Source organism: Crinia signifera, chromosome 1 (genome assembly GCF_055691185.1).
Source record: "Crinia signifera chromosome 1, ASM5569118v1, whole genome shotgun sequence".
Lineage (NCBI taxonomy): Eukaryota > Metazoa > Chordata > Amphibia > Anura > Myobatrachidae > Crinia > Crinia signifera.
In genome coordinates this window covers 267,078,287-267,102,704 of record NC_139217.1, presented here as the reverse complement: position 1 = coordinate 267,102,704, position 24,418 = coordinate 267,078,287, and the positions used below count along the sequence as shown (strand labels likewise).

The following is a 24,418-nucleotide window of genomic DNA, read 5'->3' as shown; positions in this document are numbered from 1 at the left end:
CGGATGGTCTCCTGAGGGATCTTCTCCCAGACCTGGACTAAAGCATCCGCCAAATCCTGGACAGTCTGTGGTGCAACGTGTCGTTGGTGGATGGAGCGAGACATGATATCCCAGATCTGCTCAATTGGATTCAGGTCTGGGAAACGAGCGAGGCAGTCCATAGCATTAATGTCTTTGTCTTGCAGGAACTGCTGACACACTCCAGCCACATGAGGTCTAGCATTGTCTTGCATTAGGAGGAACCCAGGGCCAACCGCAACAGCATATGGTCTCACAAGGGATCTAAGGATCTCATCTCTGTACCTAATGACAGTCAGGCTACCTCTGGTGAGCACATGGAGGGCTGTGCGGCCCCCAAAGAAATGCCACCCCACACCATTACTTACCACTGCCAAACCGGTCATGCTGGAGGATGTTGCAGGCAGCAGAACAATCTCCTTGGCGTCTCCAGACTCTGTCACATCTGTCACGTGCTCAGTGTGAACCTGCTTTCATCTGTGAAGAGCACAGGGCGCCAGTGGTGAATTTGCCAATCTTGGTGTTCTCTGGCAAATGAACAACGTCCTACACGGTGCTGGGATGTAAGCACAACCCTCACCTGTGGATGTCAGGCCCTCATAGAGTCTGTTTCTGACCGTTTGAGTAGACACATGCACATTTGTGGCCTTCTGGAGGTCATTTTGCAGGGCTCTGGCAGTGCTCCTCCTGTTCCTCCTTGCACAAAGGTGGAGGTAGCGGTCCTGCTGCTGGGTTGTTGCCCTCCTACGGCCTCCTTCACGTCTCCTGATGTACTGGCCTGTCCCCTGGTAACTCTGGACACTACACTCTGGATACTAAGCTGACAGACACAGCAAACCTTCTTGTCACAGCTCGCATTGATGTGCCATCCTGGATAGGCTGCACTGAGCCACTTGTGTGGGTTGTAGACTCCGTCTCATGCTACTACTAGAGTGAAAGCACCGCCAGATTTCAAAAGTGACCAAAACATCAGCCAGAAAGCATAGAAGCTGAGAAGTGGTCTGTGGTCACCACCTGCAGAACAACTCCTTTATTGAGGGTGTCTTGCTAATTGCCTATAATTTCCACAACAGCACACAAAATTGATTGTCAATCAGTGTTGCTTCCTAAGTGGACAGTTTGATTTCACTGAATGTGATTGACTTGGAGTTGTGTTGTTTAAGTGTCCCCTTTATTTTTTTGAGCAGTGTAGAAACTCAATATCGTAAAAAGAGGCAGATTGTTAAACAAATTAATTTTGGTCTCCTTAATTAAACATTTGTAAAGATAAAAGGGAAGCATACAGCTTCTATAATATAAGAACATGAGTGTCCTGAAAGATGTTACTATTGGGAGCAATATGTTCCAGTTCCAAAATCTAAATAGTGGTTCCCTGTGTGTATTTCAGATCTCCACTGTGGGAGACACAAATGAGTGTGTCTGGTCTGTATTTTTACCTCTCCTGATAAGTGAGGAATCGCTGGTGTGGTGCTTTTGCCAACAGTGGTAACTGAGACTTGCGTGTGGCTTGTCTGCTGTTACAGACCTCCAGCTTTCCCATCCATGATAATCAGAATGGTATGCGGCTCATCAGCTGTCACAGCTCTCCAGAACAAGGGCAATCAACATCCTAGAGCCCCGTACACACGGAGGAGATATATTGCTCAGCCATATATTGCTAGCAATATATTGCTCAGTTTCTCCTTTTCATCAGCGACCAGAGATGGTCGCTGATGAAAGGGAACCTCTGCCGGCGGTGCTGCAGAGGTAATCAGCTGGCTCCTGCGACCAGCGATTAGAACGGGGCTGAAAACAGGAGCGCGCACCCGGCGATTTATCGCTGGGGCACACTCCCATCACTGGCAATATGGTCGCCGGCGACCATATTTCCAGCGATATCAGCCCCTATCGCCCCCGTGTGTACACAGCTTTAGAAACGGCTTCACGGATTGACAATAACATACATCAATGAGTGTTTGATATATGTTCTGATGCATTTCCCTCCTACTTGGGAGCTTTATCAAAGAGTGCTGTATGCAATCTATCTAATTGCCCAATTCAGCACAGATCACAAAAACAAAATCTTCTCTAATGGGCAAAACCATGTAATGTGCAGAGTTAGATTTGGGTGGGTTATATTGATTCTGTGCAGGGTAAATACTGGCGACTTTATTTTTACACTGCAATTTAGATTTGTTTGTAAACACCTCACCCTAATCTAAAGGCCCATACACAGGAGATTATCTTTCCAATGAAAAATCTGGAAGTTCTGGGAACAAATTACAATCAACAATTTGCCCCAGATGCTGAAAAATGGACAAAAGGAGTCATCTGCATAAACTGATTTAACCAATTTGTCTGTAGGACTAATTTTTGTCTGTTTTCCATGTTTAGGAGCAAATAGTCAATTGTCATTTGCTCCCAAAAATGTCCTGATTTTCATTTTCAACCAGATTGGAAAGATAATCTTCTAGTGTGTATGGGCCGTAACTCTCTCTGCTCGTTACATCTGCCCCACCTTGTCCACATGCGTTTGCCCATTAGAGAAAGAGTTTGCATTTGCAATCCATGCTAAATTAGGTCCTAATTCAGTGATGGCTAACCTTGAAACTCCAACTGTTGTTGAACTACACATCCAAGCATGCACTGCATCAGTTTTAGCATGGCCAAATAGCAATACTGTAGCAGGGCATGCTGGGATGTGTAGGTCAACAACAGCTTGAGTGTCAAGGTTAGCTATCACTGTCCTAAGTTCTAAATAAACAGATAGAACAGAGGCCCACCTGCTGAATATATCTTCTACTCTACATCTTCATAAATCCACTTAGAATGCTTTGTCGCATTCGTCTCCATATCTAGATCTTCCCCTCTATTCAAGCATTAAGAAGGTACCTTTTGAATTGGTCGAGGAAAATTATCTCATGGATAGGCCACATTCCTGCTGTTATTATAAACACTTTCCTCATCTTCTTGACCCATGCGGGCAGCATTGATGGTGTAATGGTTAAGAATTACTTCCTCACAGCACTCCGGCCATGGCTTCAATTACCACCATGGCCCTAACTGTGTGGGGTTTGTATATTCTTCCCGTGTTTGTGTGGATTTAATCTGGGTTTCTCCCACAATCCAAAAATACCCTACTAGATTGATCAACTCCCAACAAAATTAACCCTAGAATGTCTGTGTGTGCGTGTACATGTTGTAGGGAATATAGATTGTAAGTTCCACTGGGGCAGGGGCTGATGTGAATATTCAAACATTCTCTGTAAAGCGCTGCGGAATATGTGTGGTCTATATATAATTGGTAATAAATAATAAATCAGACTATTCCTGTTAAAGTCCAGCCTCTTTTCAGCACAAATAGGGTACTGTAGGCTCTTTCCCATACAAATCAGAGTGTCTGACAGGTAAAAACATTCTATCAAGCAATTCATATGGGTGGGGTAGAGTCTACGTTATTCTCCTGCATCTTGTGCAAGCACACTACAAGCAGTGGCCTTGGGCTCCCCTGATTTCAGATATACTACTTGGCAGTCTAATTCATTTGGTCAATTTTGCTGGTACTTGTTTCCTAGCACGGCGCCCACGATTTTCATCTTATGCCATTGTTTCGATCAGACCCAATTTTTAATTGTACAGGCACCCTGATGGGTGATTACTATGTTAAATGCACCCCGATTGTTAACGCAACCCCCACTATGAACGCCAACCAGAAGCGTCACGAGCGCAGCGGTACGCGTCCTCTGACCTTTTCATACCCCCACTATCCACATTGGTGTGGAGTTGATTTTATATAGTGTGGCGAGCGCATGCGGATGGCTTCACATGTATTCCACGTCCACTCGCCACACTATATAAAATCAACTCCACGCCGACGTGGATAGTGGGGGTATGAAAAGGTCAGAGGACGCGTACCGCTGCCTTTGCCACGCTTCGGGTTGGCATTGATAGTGGGGGTGACGTTAACAATGGGGGTGCATTTAACATAGTAATCACCCATCAGGGTGCTTGTACAATTAAAAATTGCATTGCATGCCATTGTAATGGCATGCGATGCAATATCAAATTTGTACCGTGCGGGTCTTAGGACCCGAAAATTGGGTCCCATCGCATCCCTTAATGCTAGGAAACAAGTACCATTTTGCCTCATACTGATTCATACCTCAGACTTTGGACTGATTTGGAAACAGATTCCATTGACTTCCTCTTTTTGCTCCCACCCAAACAAAGACCATTGCTTGCTCAGCTTCCAACACTTTTATTAACATCAGGCTAAAGTTCTGGAGGTATTCTATTTAACCTTCCCCATTATGACCTCCTTCTGGAACAACCATGTCTTCCACAGGGGTCCAGGCCAGGCCCAAAGTACTTTGAAATCTGAACCAGATCTATTATATTATTTCTCTGGAACCTCTCTCCCTTATTTACATTTCCAGAGTTCTGTGTGCACCCTAAAAGCTTTTACCAATATTTTAAACTTTGTAATTTCAACTCCGTTATAGTCATCCTTTCCTACCTGACCCTCTCCATGCGGGAGACAATGCTGTTTCTGGACTTCGCTGGTAATGTTTGATTGCCATCACCTGTGGTGAAACCTTTACCTAGCTCCCCACAGGTGATGGCAATCATACATTACCAGGGAAGTCCAGAAACAGAGCATGTTCTCCCGCATGGAGAGGGTCAGGTAGGCAAGTATGGTTATAGTCTTCATCACACACCGCAATACAGCCCTTTGTAAACCTTCTGTCTGCTATACATTACCACCCTCTGTCTCATTTTGTCCTTTTAGGGTCTGTTTCACACAATTCCACCATAGAGCCCAATGTGTTGGCCTGGGAAAAGGAAATGAAGGGTTCCTAGCAGGGGACAATTGGGTCAACATACAAGATGTTGTTAGTGTATCCATCTGTGGGAGTATCAAAGAAAATATGTACAAACTGCATGAGCTCCCTGACCAGTTTGCTAATATTTGGGCATCATACGGTTGTAAATACTTTTCTCACCTATTTATTTAGCAAGAGATTCCCAAATTCACCCCCATCCTGCTCTCACTAACACCCCTTTTTCATTCTCCCTTGTCCCTCTTCTCTACCTCACTTATTAGTCTTGGTTAGTGGTCTCTTATGTATAGCCACTTGCATTATAAAGTTTCCAGTAAATGCCAGTGCATGTGTGACACTTTAGTTCAACAATATGAGAAACTGGTAATGTAGTCAAAAGTGAAATTTGTTGATTGAGGCTGGGCTAATGACCGACTTCAGCCCCTTCACTGTAGAATCTATCTGGAAACTTTTTAGGCTTTTTACATTCTAAAATCCAAATCAGCAAGTCCACAGAAATTATAGATTTTCTTTTTTTTCCCCCCACAAAAAATAAATTAACTTTGCTGCGCCTCAAAAAATAGATAATAAAACAAAACAAAAAAAACAACAAGATTTTGTTTCTAACAAGCTCTAATTAAGATTAAAAAAAAACTTCAACTTTTTTTCACATTAAACACATAAAATGCATAGCAATAATATGGCAGCCTAGTTCATTACATTTATATCTACAGCTGGGATGGGGAACCTTTGGCCCTCCAGCTGTAGTTGAACTACACATCCCAGCATGCCATGTAACCGTTTTAGCATGGCCAAATAGTAAAGATGTAGCAGGGCATGCTGGTATGTGTAGTCCAACAGCAGCTGGAAGGCCAAAGGTCCCCATCCCTGATCTACTACATCAAAATGGGTCCAGTGTTTAAATTTAGTGATACCAGAGTGGATGAGATCTGGGCAGTAGAGACACCCCCAGTGTGCAATTGCCAGGATGGGGCTAGTGCTGTGAGGCAGAGATCCTTACCAGTAAGCAAAGTGCTGCTAATTCCCAAAGGTCACTCTGATTCAATCCAACCATACTAATTCAAGAAAAGATGTTGCATTGAGATCAAACTAACTATATGAGCATAACTTAGCAATGTTATGTTAGGGCGCCAACAGTTATTAAGGGATATACTCTAGGATTTTTTTTTTTACCATCGAATATCCACCAGAAAACACATACAAGAATAAAACCAAATAGCATTTCTTCATGATGGTTGAAACAAACAACCATGTATCACTATGAGAGTTCTGTGAGTTCTGTCTAACTCACAGGTTCTCAAAGTCGGTCCTCGTGACCCCACACAGTGCATGTTTTGCAGGTCTCCTCACAGTATCAAGTAAAAGAATTAGCTCCACTTGTGGATCTTTTCAAAAGTATCAGTCAGAAATAAGTGCTCCTGCCGGGTGACCTGGAAAATGTGAACTGTGTGGGGTCCTGAGGACCGAGTTTGAGAACCACTGGTCTAATTGATCATACTCTTGCACCATTTATGGATTTATAAAAAGGAAACTGTGAAAAATACATTCAGAACTCTGCCATTATAACTTTTATTTGTAGAAATAATATAAAGGAGCATGGATTTCCCAATGTCAGCATTCAGTCACTTTATTAAAACATGTTGACAACATCTGGCTATCAGAATTCTCCTCTTACAATGTGTCATACCAAATGACTTACAAGAGGGCTCTTGAACCTAGAAGCAGTGTCAGTAAATTCCATACAGGCTCGAGACGTTGCTTTTGAAGAGAATGAACACCGGATCTTGTTTGCAGATGTGTTTTGCAAGTCAGTTCAAGAGGACAAAAATCTGGTTCTTCTCTTTGCTTGGGAGCCGCAAACCTTTTAATTACATAATTGTCCATAACAATATTTCACTGTCCAATTAGCAAATTCTCTGTGCACCTAAAACAGAATTGGTGTCATTTTGAGTCAATCAATCACAAATGGGTAAATGGTGCAAACCCAAGATTATATTACCCTGTATAAATTATATGCAGACAAAAGACAGGTCAGGGAAGAAAAGGGTAACACCAATATATGGCAGGTTTATTCTTCAACAGGAGCAGAAATACTAGATGTCCCAACCGGATCAGCCCTTTGTGCTACCTTGTGGTGAGTGACACAATGGATCCTTTTATAGATGGTGGTGGTGAGGAATAGAACACGGGTTTAACATTTAAAAAACATTTTTTTCCATCAAAGTTTGTCAATAGCACAAATCTATGAGGAAGACAGGCTGTGGCGCGGTCACTATGTACTTCCTGCTCAATTTCCTTAAAAGATTACAATCTCTTGGCATGCTGGTTGGTGCAGCTCATTGGTGCTGATCCTCATTACTTGCACTTGGGGTTCGGCTTCTGATCTGGCTGCGGAGCTGTTCTATTAATTCTGGATTTTGCTGCTGCATTTGTTGAGCAAACTGTTGTCCCCTATATTGAAAATAAAATAAAAATAAAATAGAAGAATTAGAAGACTTCCAAACATTACATTTCCAATTTTAGACTTGAGCAACAGACATTTCCACAGACCACAAGCAATGTGTATACTTTAATTAAGTGGATTTCCAAAACAGCGTCTTTATAATGTACATTGCACTGAAATGGTATTGAACACCAATTGTTGTTTTTTAGATGTAATAGTGTGCATTAATAAAAGACGGTATCAGAATTTTATAATTGTTGCAAATCAGAATGTATACATTTGGTTATGAAGTGCACGGTTACATTGGGAGTCCATTTTTTTTTTTTTTTTTTTTATGTTGTACTCAACAAAAACTGATACAGGCATCAGGGGCCTAACTAGGGCCTTACTGAAAATGCTGCACCCCAGCTGGGTATGGTTATGGCATAGCGGATTGCCGATTTGTAGAACGTCAATCATGTGAACGACCAGTAATCAGCGTCTAGATAGATAGTACCAGAAGACTGACAGGAGCAGAAGGTCAAAGGGTATGTAGTGGACACAAATTTTTCATGGGTTTTTGGTGTCCATGTCAACATGTGCACCGTATAAGTGTACTCGCATGTGCTCACCCTGCTTCGGGCATGGTGCATTGCTGCGATCTGCAGACTATTTTATTCTCCCTCTATGTCCACTGGGATGTATGAACAAGTCAGTTATAAAAAAAAAAGAAAACCTCGAAAACCTTGTTTTGACCTGGTCACTGTCAACCACATTCCCGCTGACCTTTTGCTTGTGTCAATCTTCTGTTATTGTAGATCTAGGCGCTGCTGACCATTTTTAGGCATCTAACTAGATACGGCAGGCCACATTCTCAACTTATTGAACGCAACTCTAGCATTTCTAGATTTTGGGTGGATCTATTCTTTGTTTACATTTCTTAATATTTTCATTAAAAGTAACAGTAAGGCAATAGCCATTTAATTTACTAAATATAGACTCTCTTTTTTGGAGTAATGGATAAATGGGGAGAAAGTGGTTTGTGGAGAAGCTTAATATAAAACATATCTCTAAAATATGAAACAGACGCTTATTCATTAGTCTCTAAAAATAGTCCAGCAAGTAACACAGGAACCACTTAAAACATTTGACAACCCATGCAGTGGAAGCTGGGATAACAATGTAGTCTTGGAGGTTTAAAAACCACTAAAAGAAGGAGACAGACCGTGACCCGTGTAACCCAAATTACCATCTTATGCTTACTCCATTGTAAAGAAGAAACAATCCTGGCTCTGTGTAATGATGTAAAACAGAGGTAGAAGAATAAATATAAAGAGGAACCTGTACATACGCTTGTATAAGACTCGCTAGGTCAGTGGGAGGTGTGTTCCCTGCAGCTGCCGCTCCGGCCATAGGGTTGTTGGAGCCAGATATCATTCCTGACATTCTGTAATGCAAAGTACACATTATATGTTAAGTGTATGAACTTGATGACATTTATTAATGCAGCAAATGTTTAATTTAGAGGTTAACAGCTGTCCTAAGGCCCATACACACTAGAAGATTTTTATTTCCAAAGACATTGCCAAAATCTATGAAAGATATATCTTTCACCAAAGTAGTACGTACACACTGAGCTATTTTCCATAAAGAGCAAGAGATTTTCAGGAGGTGAAAGACTGCTGAAAATCTTTCATGTAAAAGGATATTTACATAATGGGCTGGGTTAGCCATACACACTGGGTGACTTTGAGCTGAAAGCCAAGGGCGATGAAAAGTTGTCACCACATCCGAAGGGTTTTCATATAGATGAAATATGAAAAATAATTAAATAGTGTGTCAAGCAAAGGTCCTGTCAACCTGAGGGTGTCTTTAAACAGAAACTGGGAAATGGGTCTCAGAATGCGTACCTGTACTCACGCTCATTAAATGAGGCTGGTGCACATAAAGGTTTCTTTCAAGGCTTGAAAAAGATAGGTTATCCTGTCGAAATGCGTTGGCAGGAGAGGAGCCTTGCTGTATCCATCACTGGGAATCACTACCTATGTGCGGTCAAGATTGGGGTATAAGGCCAATACCCCAATCATCAGACGACCTTTGTCTTATCTTCCCATACCTACCCGGTGAGAGGAGTGTTATATGGGCAGTCAGTCCATTATTGACATTGGATCCCCTTTAAAAGATACCTAGATGCGTCTGTACCAGTTATAGCAACCTGTGAGTATGGTACGCACTCGTGGTGAAATCCCTCATAAGACAAAAAATAAACCTTTATGTGCACCATCCTCATTTCATGAGCGTGAGTACGGGTACGCTTTCTGAGACCCATTTCCCAGTTTCTGTTTAACCCCTTCATGACAGAGCCAGTTTGTGCCTTCATGACAGAGCCCTTTTTTTCAAATCTGACATGTCTCACTTAAGTGGGGATAACTTTTTTTTGCTTTTACTTATCCCAGTGATTTTGAGATTGTTTTCTCGTGACACATTGTACTTCAAGTTAGTGGTAAATTTTGGTCGATACAGTCTGTGTTTTTTTGTGAAAAATACCAAAATATCGTGAAAAAATGGAAAATTTAGCAATTTGCAAAATGTTAAATTTTCTGCTTGTGAGACAAATAATCATACCACTCAAAATAGTTAATAACTAACATAGACCATATGTCTACTTTATGTTGCCATCATTATTTCAACCCCCTTTTCATTTTTTTGGACACTAGGAGGCTTCAAATATGACTAGCAAATTCTCAAATTTTCAAGAAAATTTCAAACACTGATTTTTTTAGGGACCAGTTCAGTTCTGATGTGACTTTGAGGGACTTGTATGTGAGACACCCCCATAAATGATGCCATTTCAAAAACTGCACCCCTCACAGTATTCAAAACAGCATTTTGGAAGTTTGTTAACCCTTTAGGTGTTTCACAGGAATTAAAACAAAGTGTAGGTGAAATTTCAAAATTTCTTTTTTTTTGCAGAGTTTCAATTTTAATACATTTTTCTAACAAATACAGTAGATTTTACTAGAGAAATGTGACTAAAAATTGATTCCCCCAATTCTTGTGTTTTCAAAAATATCCTATATGTGGCCCTAGTGTGCACGTTGACCAAACCACAGGCTTCATAATAGAAGGAGCACCTACTTGATTTTGGAGCCTCCTTTTTATGAGATTTTTTTTTAGGCACCATGTAGGTTTCTAGGCACCATAAGTGCTAAAAGTTAGGAACCTTCCCCACAAGTCACCCCATTTTGCAATCTACACCCCTCAGGGAATTCATCTAGTGGTATAGTGTACATTTCAAACCCCCAGGGGTTTCACCAATTTTGGTACAACTGGGATGTGAAAATGGAAAATTACATTTTTTTACACAAACATGCAGTTCTGGCTCAAAATTTTTCATTTTCACAAGGAATGAAGGAGACAAAGCACCCCAAAATCTGTGCCCCAATTTCTCCCGAGTACGGCAATGCCTCACATGTGACCAAAAAATACCAGTGGGGCGCATAGCAGGACTCAGAAGGGAAGGAGTGATTTTTGGATTTGGCAGCACAGATTTTGGTGGAATGAATGGTGGGTGCCATGTTGCATTAGCAAGACTCCCAAAGCACCAATACAGTGGAACCCCCCCACAAGTCACCCCATTTTGCAAAGTACACCCCTCAGGGAATTCATCTAGGGGTATAGTGTACATTTCAAACCCCCAGGGGTTTCACCAATTTTGGTACAACTGGGATGTGAAAATGGAAAATTACATTTTTTTACACAAACATGCAGTTCTGGCTCAAAATTTTTTATTTTCACAAGGAATGAAGGAGACAAAGCACCCCAAAATCTGTGCCCCAATTTCTCCCGAGTACGGAAATGCCTCACATGTGACCAAAAAATACCAGTTGGGTGCATGGCAGGACTCAGAAGGGAAGGAGTGATTTTTGGATTTTGCAGCACAGATTTTGGTGGAATGAATGGTGGGTGCTATGTTGCACCAATACAGTGGAACCCCCCCACAAGTCACCCCATTTTGCAAAGTACACCCCTCAGGGAATTCATCTAGGGGTATAGTGTACATTTCAAACCCCCAGGGGTTTCACCAATTTTGGTACAACTGGGATGTGAAAATGGAAAATTACATTTTTTTACACAAACATGCAGTTCTGGCTCAAAATTTTTCATTTTCACAAGGAATGAAGGAGACAAAGCACCCCAAAATCTGTGCCCCAATTTCTCCCGAGTACGGCAATGCCTCACATGTGACCAAAAAATACCAGTGGGGCGCATGGCAGGACTCAGAAGGGAAGGAGTGATTTTTGGATTTGGCAGCACAGATTTTGGTGGAATGAATGGTGGGTGCCATGTTGCATTAGCAAGACTCCCAAAGCACCAATACAGTGGAACCCCCCCACAAGTCACCCCATTTTGCAAAGTACACCCCTCAGGGAATTCATCTAGGGGTATAGTGTACATTTCAAACCCCCAGGGGTTTCACCAATTTTGGTACAACTGGGATGTGAAAATGGAAAATTACATTTTTTTACACAAACATGCAGTTCTGGCTCAAAATTTTTCATTTTCACAAGGAATGAAGGAGACAAAGCACCCCAAAATCTGTGCCCCAATTTCTCCCGAGTACGGCAATGCCTCACATGTGACCAAAAAATACCAGTGGGGCGCATGGCAGGACTCAGAAGGGAAGGAGTGATTTTTGGATTTGGCAGCACAGATTTTGGTGGAATGAATGGTGGGTGCCATGTTGCATTAGCAAGACTCCCAAAGCACCAATACAGTGGAACCCCCCCACAAGTCACCCCATTTTGCAAAGTACACCCCTCAGGGAATTCATCTAGGGGTATAGTGTACATTTCAAACCCCCAGGGGTTTCACCAATTTTGGTACAACTGGGATGTGAAAATGGAAAATTACATTTTTTTACACAAACATGCAGTTCTGGCTCAAAATTTTTCATTTTCACAAGGAATGAAGGAGACAAAGCACCCCAAAATCTGTGCCCCAATTTCTCCCGAGTACGGCAATGCCTCACATGTGACCAAAAAATACCAGTGGGGCGCATGGCAGGACTCAGAAGGGAAGGAGTGATTTTTGGATTTGGCAGCACAGATTTTGGTGGAATGAATGGTGGGTGCCATGTTGCATTAGCAAGACTCCCAAAGCACCAATACAGTGGAACCCCCCCACAAGTCACCCCATTTTGCAAAGTACACCCCTCAGGGAATTCATCTAGGGGTATAGTGTACATTTCAAACCCCCAGGGGTTTCACCAATTTTGGTACAACTGGGATGTGAAAATGGAAAATTACATTTTTTTACACAAACATGCAGTTCTGGCTCAAAATTTTTCATTTTCACAAGGAATGAAGGAGACAAAGCACCCCAAAATCTGTGCCCCAATTTCTCCCGAGTACGGCAATGCCTCACATGTGACCAAAAAATACCAGTGGGGCGCATGGCAGGACTCAGAAGGGAAGGAGTGATTTTTGGATTTGGCAGCACAGATTTTGGTGGAATGAATGGTGGGTGCTATGTTGCATTACCAATACAGTGGAACCCCCCCACAAGTGACCCCATTTTGCAAAGTACACCCCTCAGGGAATTCATCTAGGGGTATAGTGTACATTTCAAACCCCCAGGGGTTTCACCAATTTTGATACAAGTGGGCAGTGAAAATGAAAAATTACATTTTTTTACACAAAAATGCAGTTCTGGCTCAAAATTTTTCATTTTCACAAGGAATGAAGGAGAAAAAGCACCCCAAAATCTGTGCCCCAATTTCTCCCGAGTACGGCAATGCCTCACATGTGACCAAAAAATACCAGTTGGGTGCATGGCAGGACTCAGAAGGGAAGGAGTGATTTTTGGATTTGGCAGCACAGATTTTGGTGGAATGAATGGTGGGTGCTATGTTGCATTACCAATACAGTGGAACCCCCCCACAAGTGACCCCATTTTGCAAACTACACCCCTCAGGGAATTCATCTAGGGGTATAGTGTACATTTCAAACCCCCAGGGGTTTCACCAATTTTGGTACAACTGGGCTGTGACAATGAAAAATTACATTTTTTTTACACAAAAATGCAGTTCTGGCTCAAAATTTTTCATTTTCACAAGGAATGAAGGAGACAAAGCACCCCAAAATCTGTGCCCCCATTTCTCCAGAGTACGGCAATGCCTCACATGTGACCAAAAAATACCAGTTGGGTGCATGGAAGGACTCAGAAGGGAAGGAGTGATTTTTGGATTTTGCAGCTCAGATTCTGGTGGAATGAATGGTGGGTGCTATGTGGCATTAGCAAGACCCCCGATGCACGGTGAAATGATGAACCTAGTAATCCATCGATGTGTGGTATATTTTGAAACACTCCTTTATACATAGGCCGGGTTTGTCGGGGCAAGTTTCACAGTGGAAAATAGTTTCCTTTCTTATTCCCTTTTTATAGCAAACTTTGCACCTTTTTTGTGTCCTTCCCTTTCTTGCAGTGGAGGGGATTTCGTTGGGAAAATGCTGCCCTGGTACAATACGGGGGCCAGTACTAGAAGTACTGGGGCCCTCTGCCTGCTGGTTCCCAAATATTAGGCCCTTTATGACTTCCTCTTGAAAGTGCATAAATGTCCCCCTCTGGCCGGTAGAACGGAATAGCACGTAAGCGTTATACAGTGCCATCTGGATGATATACACGGCCACCTTCTTGTACCAGATATTTGTTTTCCGCAGGGCACTGTACGGCTTCAGTACCTGATCTGAAAGATCCACTCCGCCCATGTACTTATTGTAATCTAGGATACAATTTGGTTTGGAGGTGTGGGTACTGGTACCTCGTACAGGGATGGAGGTGGTACTGTCTCCATGAATTGTTGTCAGTATAAGGACATCCCTCTTGTCCTTATATTTGACCAACAACATATTTTCGGTGCATATTCCCCTGCTTTCACCCCTTCTCATTACTTGGGCAATGTGTGTTTTGGGGAGGCCTCTTTGGTTCTTGCGCACAGTACCGCAAGCTGCTGTACCTCTTGAACCAAGGGCCTTAAACAGGGGGATGCTGGTGTAAAAGTTATCCACATAGAGGTGATAACCCTTATCCAGGAAGGGGTGCACTAAATCCCAGACAATTTTGCCACTAACACCTACGAGGGAGGGGGGGCATTCTGGCGGTTCAATTCTTGAATCCTTCCCTTCATATACCCTAAACCTGTGGGTGTACCCTGTGGTGCTTTCACACAGCTTATACATTTTTATGCCATACCTTGCCCTCTTACTGGGAAGGTACTGGCGGAATTTAACCCTTCCTTTAAAATGTATAAGGGACTCGTCAATACAAATAAATTTTTCAGGGATGTATAGCTCTGCAAATTTGGCACTGAAATAATCAATGACCGGCCTGACTTTGAATAGCCGGTCAAAGGTGGGATCATCTCTGGGTGGGCACTGTGCATTATCGGTGTAATGTATAAATTTATGGATTGCCTCAAAACGAGTCCGGGTCATGGCCATACGGTAAAATGGGGTGCTGTACAGAACATCTGTACTCCAATATTGCCTAATTTGTGGCTTTTTTACTATGCCCATATGAAACACCAGACCCCAAAACGCCATCATCTCTACTGCATCTACAGGGGTCCACCTAGCAAATGATGACGTGGGGTTTTGAGCAATAAACTGCTGGGCATATAAATTAGTTTGGTCCACCATTAAATTTATAAAATCATCAGAGAAAAATAATTTGAAAAAGTCAATTTCTCTGAGACCTGTGGAATCAAATTGGATTCCTGGCATGGCCAAAAACTCAGGAACCTGGGGCTCAAAATTGTCTGGTGGTGGGGTCCATACGAGATCAATTATTGGGGGGGGGGTCTCAGCTGCTCTACGGGGGCGTCTTTGAGGGGGTCCCTCATCACCAGAGGAGGAAGAGGAGCTTAAGACGAATCCTTCAAATTCCCCGCTTGCCTCACTGGCTGTGTCAGAATCAGAGGCAAGCATGGCATATGCCTCCTCCACTGAATACATTCTTCTGGATGACTGGGATGACATTTGGGATGACATTTTTATTTTTGTGTTACTGGTAGTGAAATGTTTCAACACGTGTATAGTGTAGGGGGGGGTACAAACTTTATTTCAACCCGGGAGGTATGTAGTGTGTTGTGTGTATGTAGTGCAGAACAAAAAAAATACTTTATACAATAAAAAAAAAAAATGAAGGGGTTAAAAAAAAAAAAAAATTGAAGGGGTTAAAAAAAAAAAAATTGAAGGGGTTAAAAAAAAAAAAAAAAAGGTCCTGCGCCAAAAATTGAGCACAGATGTTGGTCAGTAACGTCTGTCACTGAACAGCGCTCAAAGGCAACAGGAATTTGATCAAAAAAAAAATAAAATAGATCAACCCTGTGCCGAAAAAGATGATCAGTGATGTACGTCACTGATCAGCGCACAGCGGCCACAGGACACCCACAAAATCACAGTGTGTGTAAAAAAAAAATTAAAAAAAGACCCCACAGCACACACACACAAAAAAAAAAAGGTGATCAGTGATGCGACACTGATTACCAGTGAGGTGCAGCAGGTGCACAACCTTTGGTGCAACTGACAGGTATATATAAAAAAAAAAAAACCTCTGTACCCCCAAAAAAGTTGCTGATCACCTCAGATATAGTGATCAGCACAAAAGGCAGGGGTAGCAGACACAAAATATACACTCTCTATCACTCTCTGTCACTATCTCTCTCTATCTATCACTATCTATCACTATCTATCACTATCTATCACACTGCAGCAGCAGCACTGACAGTTATATGTATAAAAAAAAACCTGCACCCCCAAAAAGGGGGGGTAGCAGACACAAAATATACACTCTCTATCACTCTCTGTCACTATCTCTCTCTATCTCTCTATCTCTCACTATCTATCACTATCTATCACTATGACACTGCAGCAGCAGCACTGACAGTTATATATATAAAAAAAAAACCTGCACCCCCAAAAAAGGGGGGGTAGCAGACACAAATCTCTCTATCTCTCACTATCTATTACTATCTATTACTATCTATCACTATCTCTCACTATCTATCACTATCTATCACTATGACACTGCAGCAGCAGCGACAGTTATTTATATATAAAAAACCCCTGCACCCCCAAAAAGGGGGGGTAGCAGACACAAAATATAGCTCTCTCTGTCACTATCTCTCTATCTCTCTCTATCTCTCTCTCTCTATCTCTCTATCTCTCTATCACACTGCAGCAGCAGCAGGAAGTCCCAAGAAGTCAGATCCAGGAAGCGTCCAGCACGCTACAAGCAGTGATCAAGTGATCAGGTAAGGTATTTGCAAGGATCAGGTAAGTATGAGCAAGGATCAGGTCAGTATAACGGCAGATAGGCACGGTGACCGCTCTGCACGCTACTCCAGACCGGAATGGCGTCTGCAGCGCAGTCACCGGTAGTTTAAATGTCGCGCCTTGGCTGTGATTGGTCCGTGGGTCCCACGGACCAATCACAGCCTTGGGGGCAGGTGGGGTGAGGGTGGGGTGAGGTGTCATCGTCACCGATGACCCCCTCATGCCCCCTGACGCCCGGCGGTGATTGACACCTGTGTTACCAAGCGTCCGATTCGCTGGTAACACAGGAAAACGCTGTGAATGGCTGTTCACACTGAACAGCCAATCACAGCGATCGCCGACGGGGGGGCGACATCGCAGCCCCCCCTGGGCATGCAGGGACATGTCTGCTGTCAGGGACAGCAGAAATCGTCCCTCTGTCACTGCGTCTCGAGACGCAGTGACAGTTTAAAGTCATGACGTATATATACGTCATGTGTCGGGAAGTACATCCCGGCCATGACGTATATATACGTCAAATGTCGTGAAGGGGTTAAAGACACCCTCAGGTTGACAGGACCTCTGCTTGACACACTATTTTATTCTTTTTCATATTTCATCGGATGTGGTGACAACTTTTCATCGCCCCTGGTCCTCTTCTCTACAAACTGTACCAATACGGGGTTGAGTGGTGACCCCTCTTTTCGGACTGAGCAGAACAAAAGTGACTGCGCCTTGGGACTGATTCATCTGTTTGTTTTTGAGCGGAAAGCCACTCAAAACAGCATGTTTGAGCGGCTTTCAGCTCAAAGCCGCCCAGTGAGCACTGCTGCGCGCTCCCGCATCATTGCAGGGAAAGCCGTTCATCTGCTGATAATTCCAAGGGTGGGAGCAGCGACCATTTTATTCAGTGCATTTCTTTTCTTGGGGCATGATTCAGAACGGATTGCTGGGCTGCTTCTATTCGGAGCCCAACGATCAGGTAAATGCTGCCCTGCCCAGGAAAATCCCGCCCATATGCATAGCTACGGTTTTATTTGCAGCCGTGCAGGCACATAAGGGGAAAACCATGAACCTGCGCCAGCAATTTATACACTACTGCCATAATAAAATTATCGTTACCACCTTTGTGTTGAGAGATTCCCGGGTAGTGGCCCACTCTTTGACCCGCCTTATGTTTTTTTTAAGCTTTGCTAAAATTCTATACTTGATTTTGCAGACCGTATTGCCCCTTACACATCGTAATGCCCATTACATATTATGCCACACATTGTAATGCCCATAACATGTTAATACCACACATCATGATGCCCAGTACACATTATGCCACACACACTGCGATGTCCAGTACACATTAAGCCACATACCATAATGCCAGGCCCTTCATGCTCGACGCCGGGGGGGGGGGGGGGGGGGGAGGAGAAGTTCTCCTTGCCACGGGGGAGTTTTTAAGAGCTTCAAGAGTGGCAATCCAGCCAAGAGAGTTGTGCAGCCCGGAGCAAAATAGCATCAGACCTGCTTGTTGGTCCTGATATCTCTCAAGACAGTGCGCACACACAGCACATCTCAGCTGAAATCACCAGGGATATGGTTTCTGAGTGACCATATCCCATGCGTACAAGGCAACAGTCGCCAGGAGTGCGCTCCCGCAACCAGCCCTGCAGTGGTAGCTTCTGCGACCAGCGGCTTCCCCCGAAAGTGTGTTTAATTTTCATCCATGACCATCGCTGGTCGCTGTTCAAAATGGCACACTCAGCAATTTAGCACAACTGTGTCAGCGGCCACAGAGAGTAAGTAAAAATAATGTTGACACCGCTGACGGACTTTGCCTGTTCCCAGTCATTCTATAGTCCGGGTACGCCACCCTTCCGGACACCGGGGCTTAATTACCGGAACGGATTGGTGGCCAGTGGCGGTATCCTATACATTGCTGGCCTGCGCAGTGTATACATTGTTGCCATAAAAAAATATTCATTGGTGCCAGCAATGTAAATATTACTGCATTATAAATATCATTGGTGGCCAGTGGTGCCATTAATATATACATTGCTGGCATTTGCCAGCAATGTATATATTACTGGCGTATTAATAAAACGGGGTGAGGAGGGAGTTTGTCATCTTTAAGCACGGCTGTCGTACACATTTAGCGATGATGGCTGAAAAACCAGACATCATCGCTAGATGTACTGGTAAAACCAGCAGATTTACCGCCTCGCTAGCGATGATGCTGGAGCGCCCATGATCGCTAGTCGGGGATCCCTGTCCCAAACACACTAGGCCAGGCATGTCCAAACTATGGCCCTCCAGCTGTTGTGAACTACACATCCCAGCATTCCTTACCATAGTTTTAGCATTCCCTAATAGCAAAACTGTGGCATGATGGGACTTTCACAACAGCTGGAGGGCCATTGTTTGGACATGCCTGCAGTAGGCGATTTTCAACTGAAATAGTCAAGTGTGTATGGGCCTTTACTCTGAACACAACAAACATTAATGTTAAACATATTTGCAGATTGAAAAAAAAAAAAAAAGAAAACTTACAACTGCTGTACTTGTGGGTTATGCATGAGGTTTGATGCCTGTAAAAAAAATAATGAATCATAAGATTTAGATAAGGTAATTTTTTATCATAGCATACATTGTATTGCACAAAGCTACCTGCTGCAACTGTAAATCAAAAATCTGGCCTTTTCACCTAGAAAAATTGTGCTTGTCTGCACAAAATGGAATCTATACTATATAGGTCTAGTGTCCATGAAACACTGCCATCTGTTGGCAGAAAGTGAAACTACATCTATTGGCTTTCAAAGCATTAGCTTCGAGCGGGCTTACTAGTTTTATATATTTTACTAAAAATAGCATGCTCTGTGATTATCCCACAGAATAATCACAGATTGTCCCCATACAGAAAAAAATTTGGTCACACAACCAACAATCCTCCCAGTCACTGCTCGGTGAAGTTCGGGTGGCACTCGGGAATGCTTCGTTGTTTGTAGACATGAATTCCCAAACACCCAAGCTCTCCCGTGGCACCGAACATCCCCTACTGGTCGCACACAGCCACAGCTAGAAGCAGCAGCCCCAGGGGAGCAGGGACTGCTGCAGAAGCTGACCCTTCTGTGGTGAATATTTCTGGGGCAACACAAACCTACCCTGGTAGGTTTGTCCTACCCCAGGAAAACTCACCACTGAAGGGGTTAAGAATGATGTGCCTAATTATATATTGCTACAGCTACTGTAGCTTTACTTGTGCTAAAAAAACAAAAAAAAAAAAAACACACACCTGTCCTCCACACTAGGGTGGCCAATCCCGGGATCGGGATTGGCGGGATCCCGGGATTTGGCCCCCAAAACGCCGGGATTTCAATCCCGGGATTTTAATTTGCAATCCCGGGATTTTGGGATTAGACTGCGCATGCGCAGTCTAATGCCGGGCAGCGTCTGAGTAGGTGCTCAGCAGCTGCCTGGCTTCTCCTGTCCCGTGTAGTGCGGCTCTGCGCAGCGTGATGACATCAGAGTCCACACTGCGCAGGCCGCACGGGCTACCTCCGTCCTGTGACCGGCCAGAACACCCTCCCAGCAGTGGACCGACTAGCTCCAAGTGGGAGCCTCCCACCCGCTCATCAAACAGCGGAGCAGCACACACCAGGCGACCACCCCGGACGCCATCAGACCGGCTCCCCCACCTGCCCGGTTCCACCTCCTGGCTCCCGTCCGCACCACACATCTGTAAGTAAGTATGCGGGGCGGACAAGGCAGATTTTTTTGATTAGGGAAGCCAATCCCGGGATCCCTGGAATCCCGGGATTGGGCATTTTTCAATCCCAATTCCCGGGATTGAAAAAATGTCCTGGGATTGGCATTCCTACTCCACACTGATCAGAACAATGTACAGTACCTACACTAAATAGAATTCTGGGAAAGGGCTGAAAAAACTTCAAGGCAGCTCCGTCATTTCAAGTGGGCCCCACATATTTAACAAATCATTAATAGAGATTAATGCAGGAAGGGACAGAGTTTAAGGGCTGGTTGCATTTTAGGTACATTATAGAATCAGAGTTTTCTATTAAACTAATGTTTTATCAGGAAATGTCACTACTGCTTACATACCCAAAAATGAATTGTGATTTCATTGGCTAAAGCCATAAGTGATTTCATAGGACAGATGTCTATAGGAGATATAGTGCTATAATGGTTGATATGGTTTACCAAGATAAACACAACGATATAAAAGCAATGAGAAAATAGTACATGAAAGCAGGGTGTATACCAAAAGGATAAAAGATGTTCGCACTGAAGGCAAACAATAAAAAAAAAAAAAACGGAATAGTGTATGAACTAAGCAAAATCAAAAAGTGGTTATGTGATAAAAAAAGGTTAGCACTCACTATTTCCACAGTGGAAATGTAGCCATCACAATCCTGGTTCCGGGAACCCGAGATAGGCAAAATGCTACTTAACCCTTTGAGTGCCAAGCAAACATTTTTATTCATATTAATGACCTGTAATGTTTATCTTATATAGGAAATAACTAATTATATTCACTGATAATTACATTTCTTCTTAGAGAACCCATGGCAGCCAAGACCTAGGGATTTCCTCCCATTCTCAGTAGTTAGACAGGTATGTGGTCTATGACAGATGCATTGTCAGAGAAGATCCTCAAATGAGACTGTTTGAATTTGAATGCTTTGATAGCCCTCCAGACTGCCTCGGCCTCTCTCCAGTCTAAAGATTTTAAGCTCTCTGTCCTTGTCAAAGGCCCTTGGACCATGTGTCCCTTGAAGTGGGCTGCCCAGCCTGATTGGCTCGCATCGGTCATTATAACAAGGAAATGAGCCATATGAAGAGATGTTGCTCTCTGCCAGGCTCTGTCCACCAAACCAATTAATTTCTTACCGTGACACTCAGATTGACTAGCACTCTCCTGCCACCATCCTTCTTTATGAAAAGGTAGAACGGCCATTGAAATGTTTTCATCCTCCATTGGGCCCATGGTATGCCCCCTATAGTGGAGGACATCATACCCAGAAGCTGTAGACAATTAATGGTGTCCGAGCTTTCTTCATTAAAGAAGTTGAGTGCTCTGATGTTTGCGCATCTTTCTCTTGACAGGAGAAGTTTGAAGTTCACTCTTAGGAAGTTGATATTTTGTGTTGGAATTAACTGACTTTTTGGAAGATTTATTAACCGGGCCGTGAGACTGGAGAAAGGCCATTACTTTCAGACCTCGTTTCTGGAGGCTGCCGCAATGAGAATATCGTCTAAGTAGGGCCATGTTGAATATCCCTCTCTCAGTACCGCTATTAAAGTAATTAAACCCTTTGAAAACACCCTTGAGAGGTAGCAATGCGGAAATGTATACAGGTGAATAGGTAATGTTTGCCTTTGACGGAAAACCTGAGATCTTGACAGTGAATCGGTATGTGGAAGTATGTATCCTTTAGGTCTAAAGAGACCATAAAGTCCCCTATTCTAATGACTGCCGTAATAGTCTACAGAGTTTCCATCCGAAATTTCTTACCTTCGATTAACTCGTTTAGCAGTCTCAATAATCTATGATGGTCCTAAAACCCCCTGTACTTTTCTCCACCAGGAAAAGACTGGAATAAAATCCTCTCCTTTCTTGAGAAACCGGTACCGCTTCGATCGCCTTGACAACCAGTAACTGATCTCTCTTTTCTCTAGAGCTGGCCTTGGCATTCTTTATTCTATATAAAGGTTGCTTTGTGTGATTTGAGTAAACTCTATCTTGTAGCCTTCGAGCACAATATTCTGTACCCATCTGTCCTGTGCTGAGATCCCATTCTGTTGAAAACTGCAAAAGACGAGCCCCTACAGATTTGAGACAGTGATGGTCATTTCCTTGAACCTCTACTAAAGTTCTGACGAAAGGACTGTCTGAAAGGGGCAAAGGATCCCATTTGGTAATATGGCCTTCCTGGCCTATAGATCTTCGCTTCTCTATACATCTGCATAGATGATTCAGGAAATGGAAATTTATTTTTCCTATCTTGCGGCAACCTAAGAGACTTTCCTCCTTTCAGCCTATGAATAAGTGCATCCAATTTAGATTCAGTCTCTTCTTGTGATCCTGCAAAAACTCTGTCACAGGCCATGCAATTGAAATTAATATGCTTGTTCTTTGCAGACTTCTTTAGGTCCCACAGGATTAACAGGCACAATAAGAAAGCAAGGATTATACTCACGATAATGCCTTTTCTTCGGAGTACTAAATGGCAGCCATTACATTGGGTTCACCCCTCTCTCTCTCTCCCAATGAGACAGGTAGTTTTTTTCCCCCCAGGATCTAGCTCCTCCTCTCCCTCTCCCTATATAGCTGAGCACCTTCCTAATATCGGTACTTATATGTTAGTTGGGCGCCCAATTCGCATACGGATGGTAACATAGGGAAATCGCATCACATGGGCCATTTTAAGGGCATGCGATTTTTTCATATTTTACAATAGCTTTTACGCACCCCCCCCCCCCCCCCCACTATCCACGAAACCCTGAAGCGTGGCGAGGGGCGGCGGAACGCATCCTCCGACCTTTTCATACCCCCACTATCCACGTCGGCGTGAAGTTGATTTGTTGATAGTGAGGCAAGCGCAGCGAGGCGAGCCCCGCGAGGGGACACTGATTACATGTATTCCGCCACGCTTCGGGCTCGGTGGCTCGCCACACTATATAAAATCAACTCCACGCTGACGTGGATAGTGGAGTAATGGAAAAGTCAGAAGACGCTTCGGGGTGGCGTGGATAGTGTGTGTGGGGGGGTGGGGGGGGCGGGTGCGTAAAAGCTATTTTTAGGACAAACAATCATATTATTGTATACCTAATGTCATGGCATCGCATACCCTATAAAATCGCATGCTTAGTGGGCGCCCAACTAACATAAGTATCCATAGTCTTTGAATGTCTCCGCCCAGATCCTAGGGAAAAAGACACAAACCAGGGAGGGCTAAAAGATATGGGCTGCCATGAAGTACTCCGAAGAAAAGGCATTATCGGGAGTATAATCCTTTTCTTTGCTTTTTTCTTCATACTTCATGGCAGCCATTACATTGGGATGTACCAAAGCAGTAGGGAGGGATTTACAATACCTCAAGCCAAAGCTTGTCTCAACACCTCACTTCCAAACCGGACTTCCGAAACATCCAGAGCATAATGCTAGGAGAAGGTGTAAAGTGATGACCAAGTAGCTGCCTGGCATATTTCTCTGGCTGAAACCTTTGCCTCTCTTGCCCATGAAACCGCCATTATCCTTGTTGAGTGTGCTTTAATGCCACCAGGCACCATACGTCCTACTTTCTTGTAGGTAAATGAAATCACTTTTCTGAGCCATCTTGAAATCGTCGTTTTGCCTGAACGAATACTTTCTTTGCTCCTTGAGGAATAACAAATAAAGCTTCCGTCTGCCTAAAACTTGCAGACCGATAAATTGACAGCTCTGACAACATCCAGAGTATGTAAGTTTTCCTTCTTCTTATTTAACGGATTCGGACAGAAGCACGGTAATACAATCTCCTAATTCAGATGAAAAGATGATACCACGTTGGGCAGAAATGAGGGCTTAGTTGTAAGAACTACCCTGTCCAGAATTACCTTTAGATGTTTTGATCTTTAATGCACAAGGCCTGAAGTTCACTGCCACTAGGAAGGCCACTTTCCGTGTCAGAAACTTCAAACTGACTGTATCCAATGGCTCAAATGGAGCCAACACTAATCCATTTAGAACTAAATTAAAAGGTCCCATTGGGGAACCATAGACCTAATTCTCGGTCAAATTCTTTTAATAGCTTGGCAAAATCTCTTCACCAGACTATGTTCAGCAAGTC

At 43.5% G+C, this 24,418-nt stretch overlaps 1 protein-coding gene across 6 annotated transcripts in view; it reads right to left on the bottom strand.

Annotated features, from left to right (window-relative positions):
- Positions 1-6,391: 6,391 nt before the first annotated feature.
- SGTA (small glutamine rich tetratricopeptide repeat co-chaperone alpha) overlaps positions 6,392-24,418 on the bottom strand; it is a 32,485-nt gene continuing 14,458 nt past the window's right edge. For all 6 annotated transcript variants that reach the window (XM_083183152.1, XM_083183178.1, XM_083183168.1 and 3 more), the window contains exons 9-11: positions 19,119-19,156; positions 8,612-8,707; positions 6,392-7,289 (exon numbers count right to left, since the gene is read on the bottom strand). In XM_083183152.1, coding sequence (XP_083039278.1) covers positions 7,175-7,289; positions 8,612-8,707; positions 19,119-19,156 — 249 coding nt within the window. In that variant the 3' untranslated portion in view covers positions 6,392-7,174. The remainder of the gene's footprint in view (positions 7,290-8,611; positions 8,708-19,118; positions 19,157-24,418) is intronic.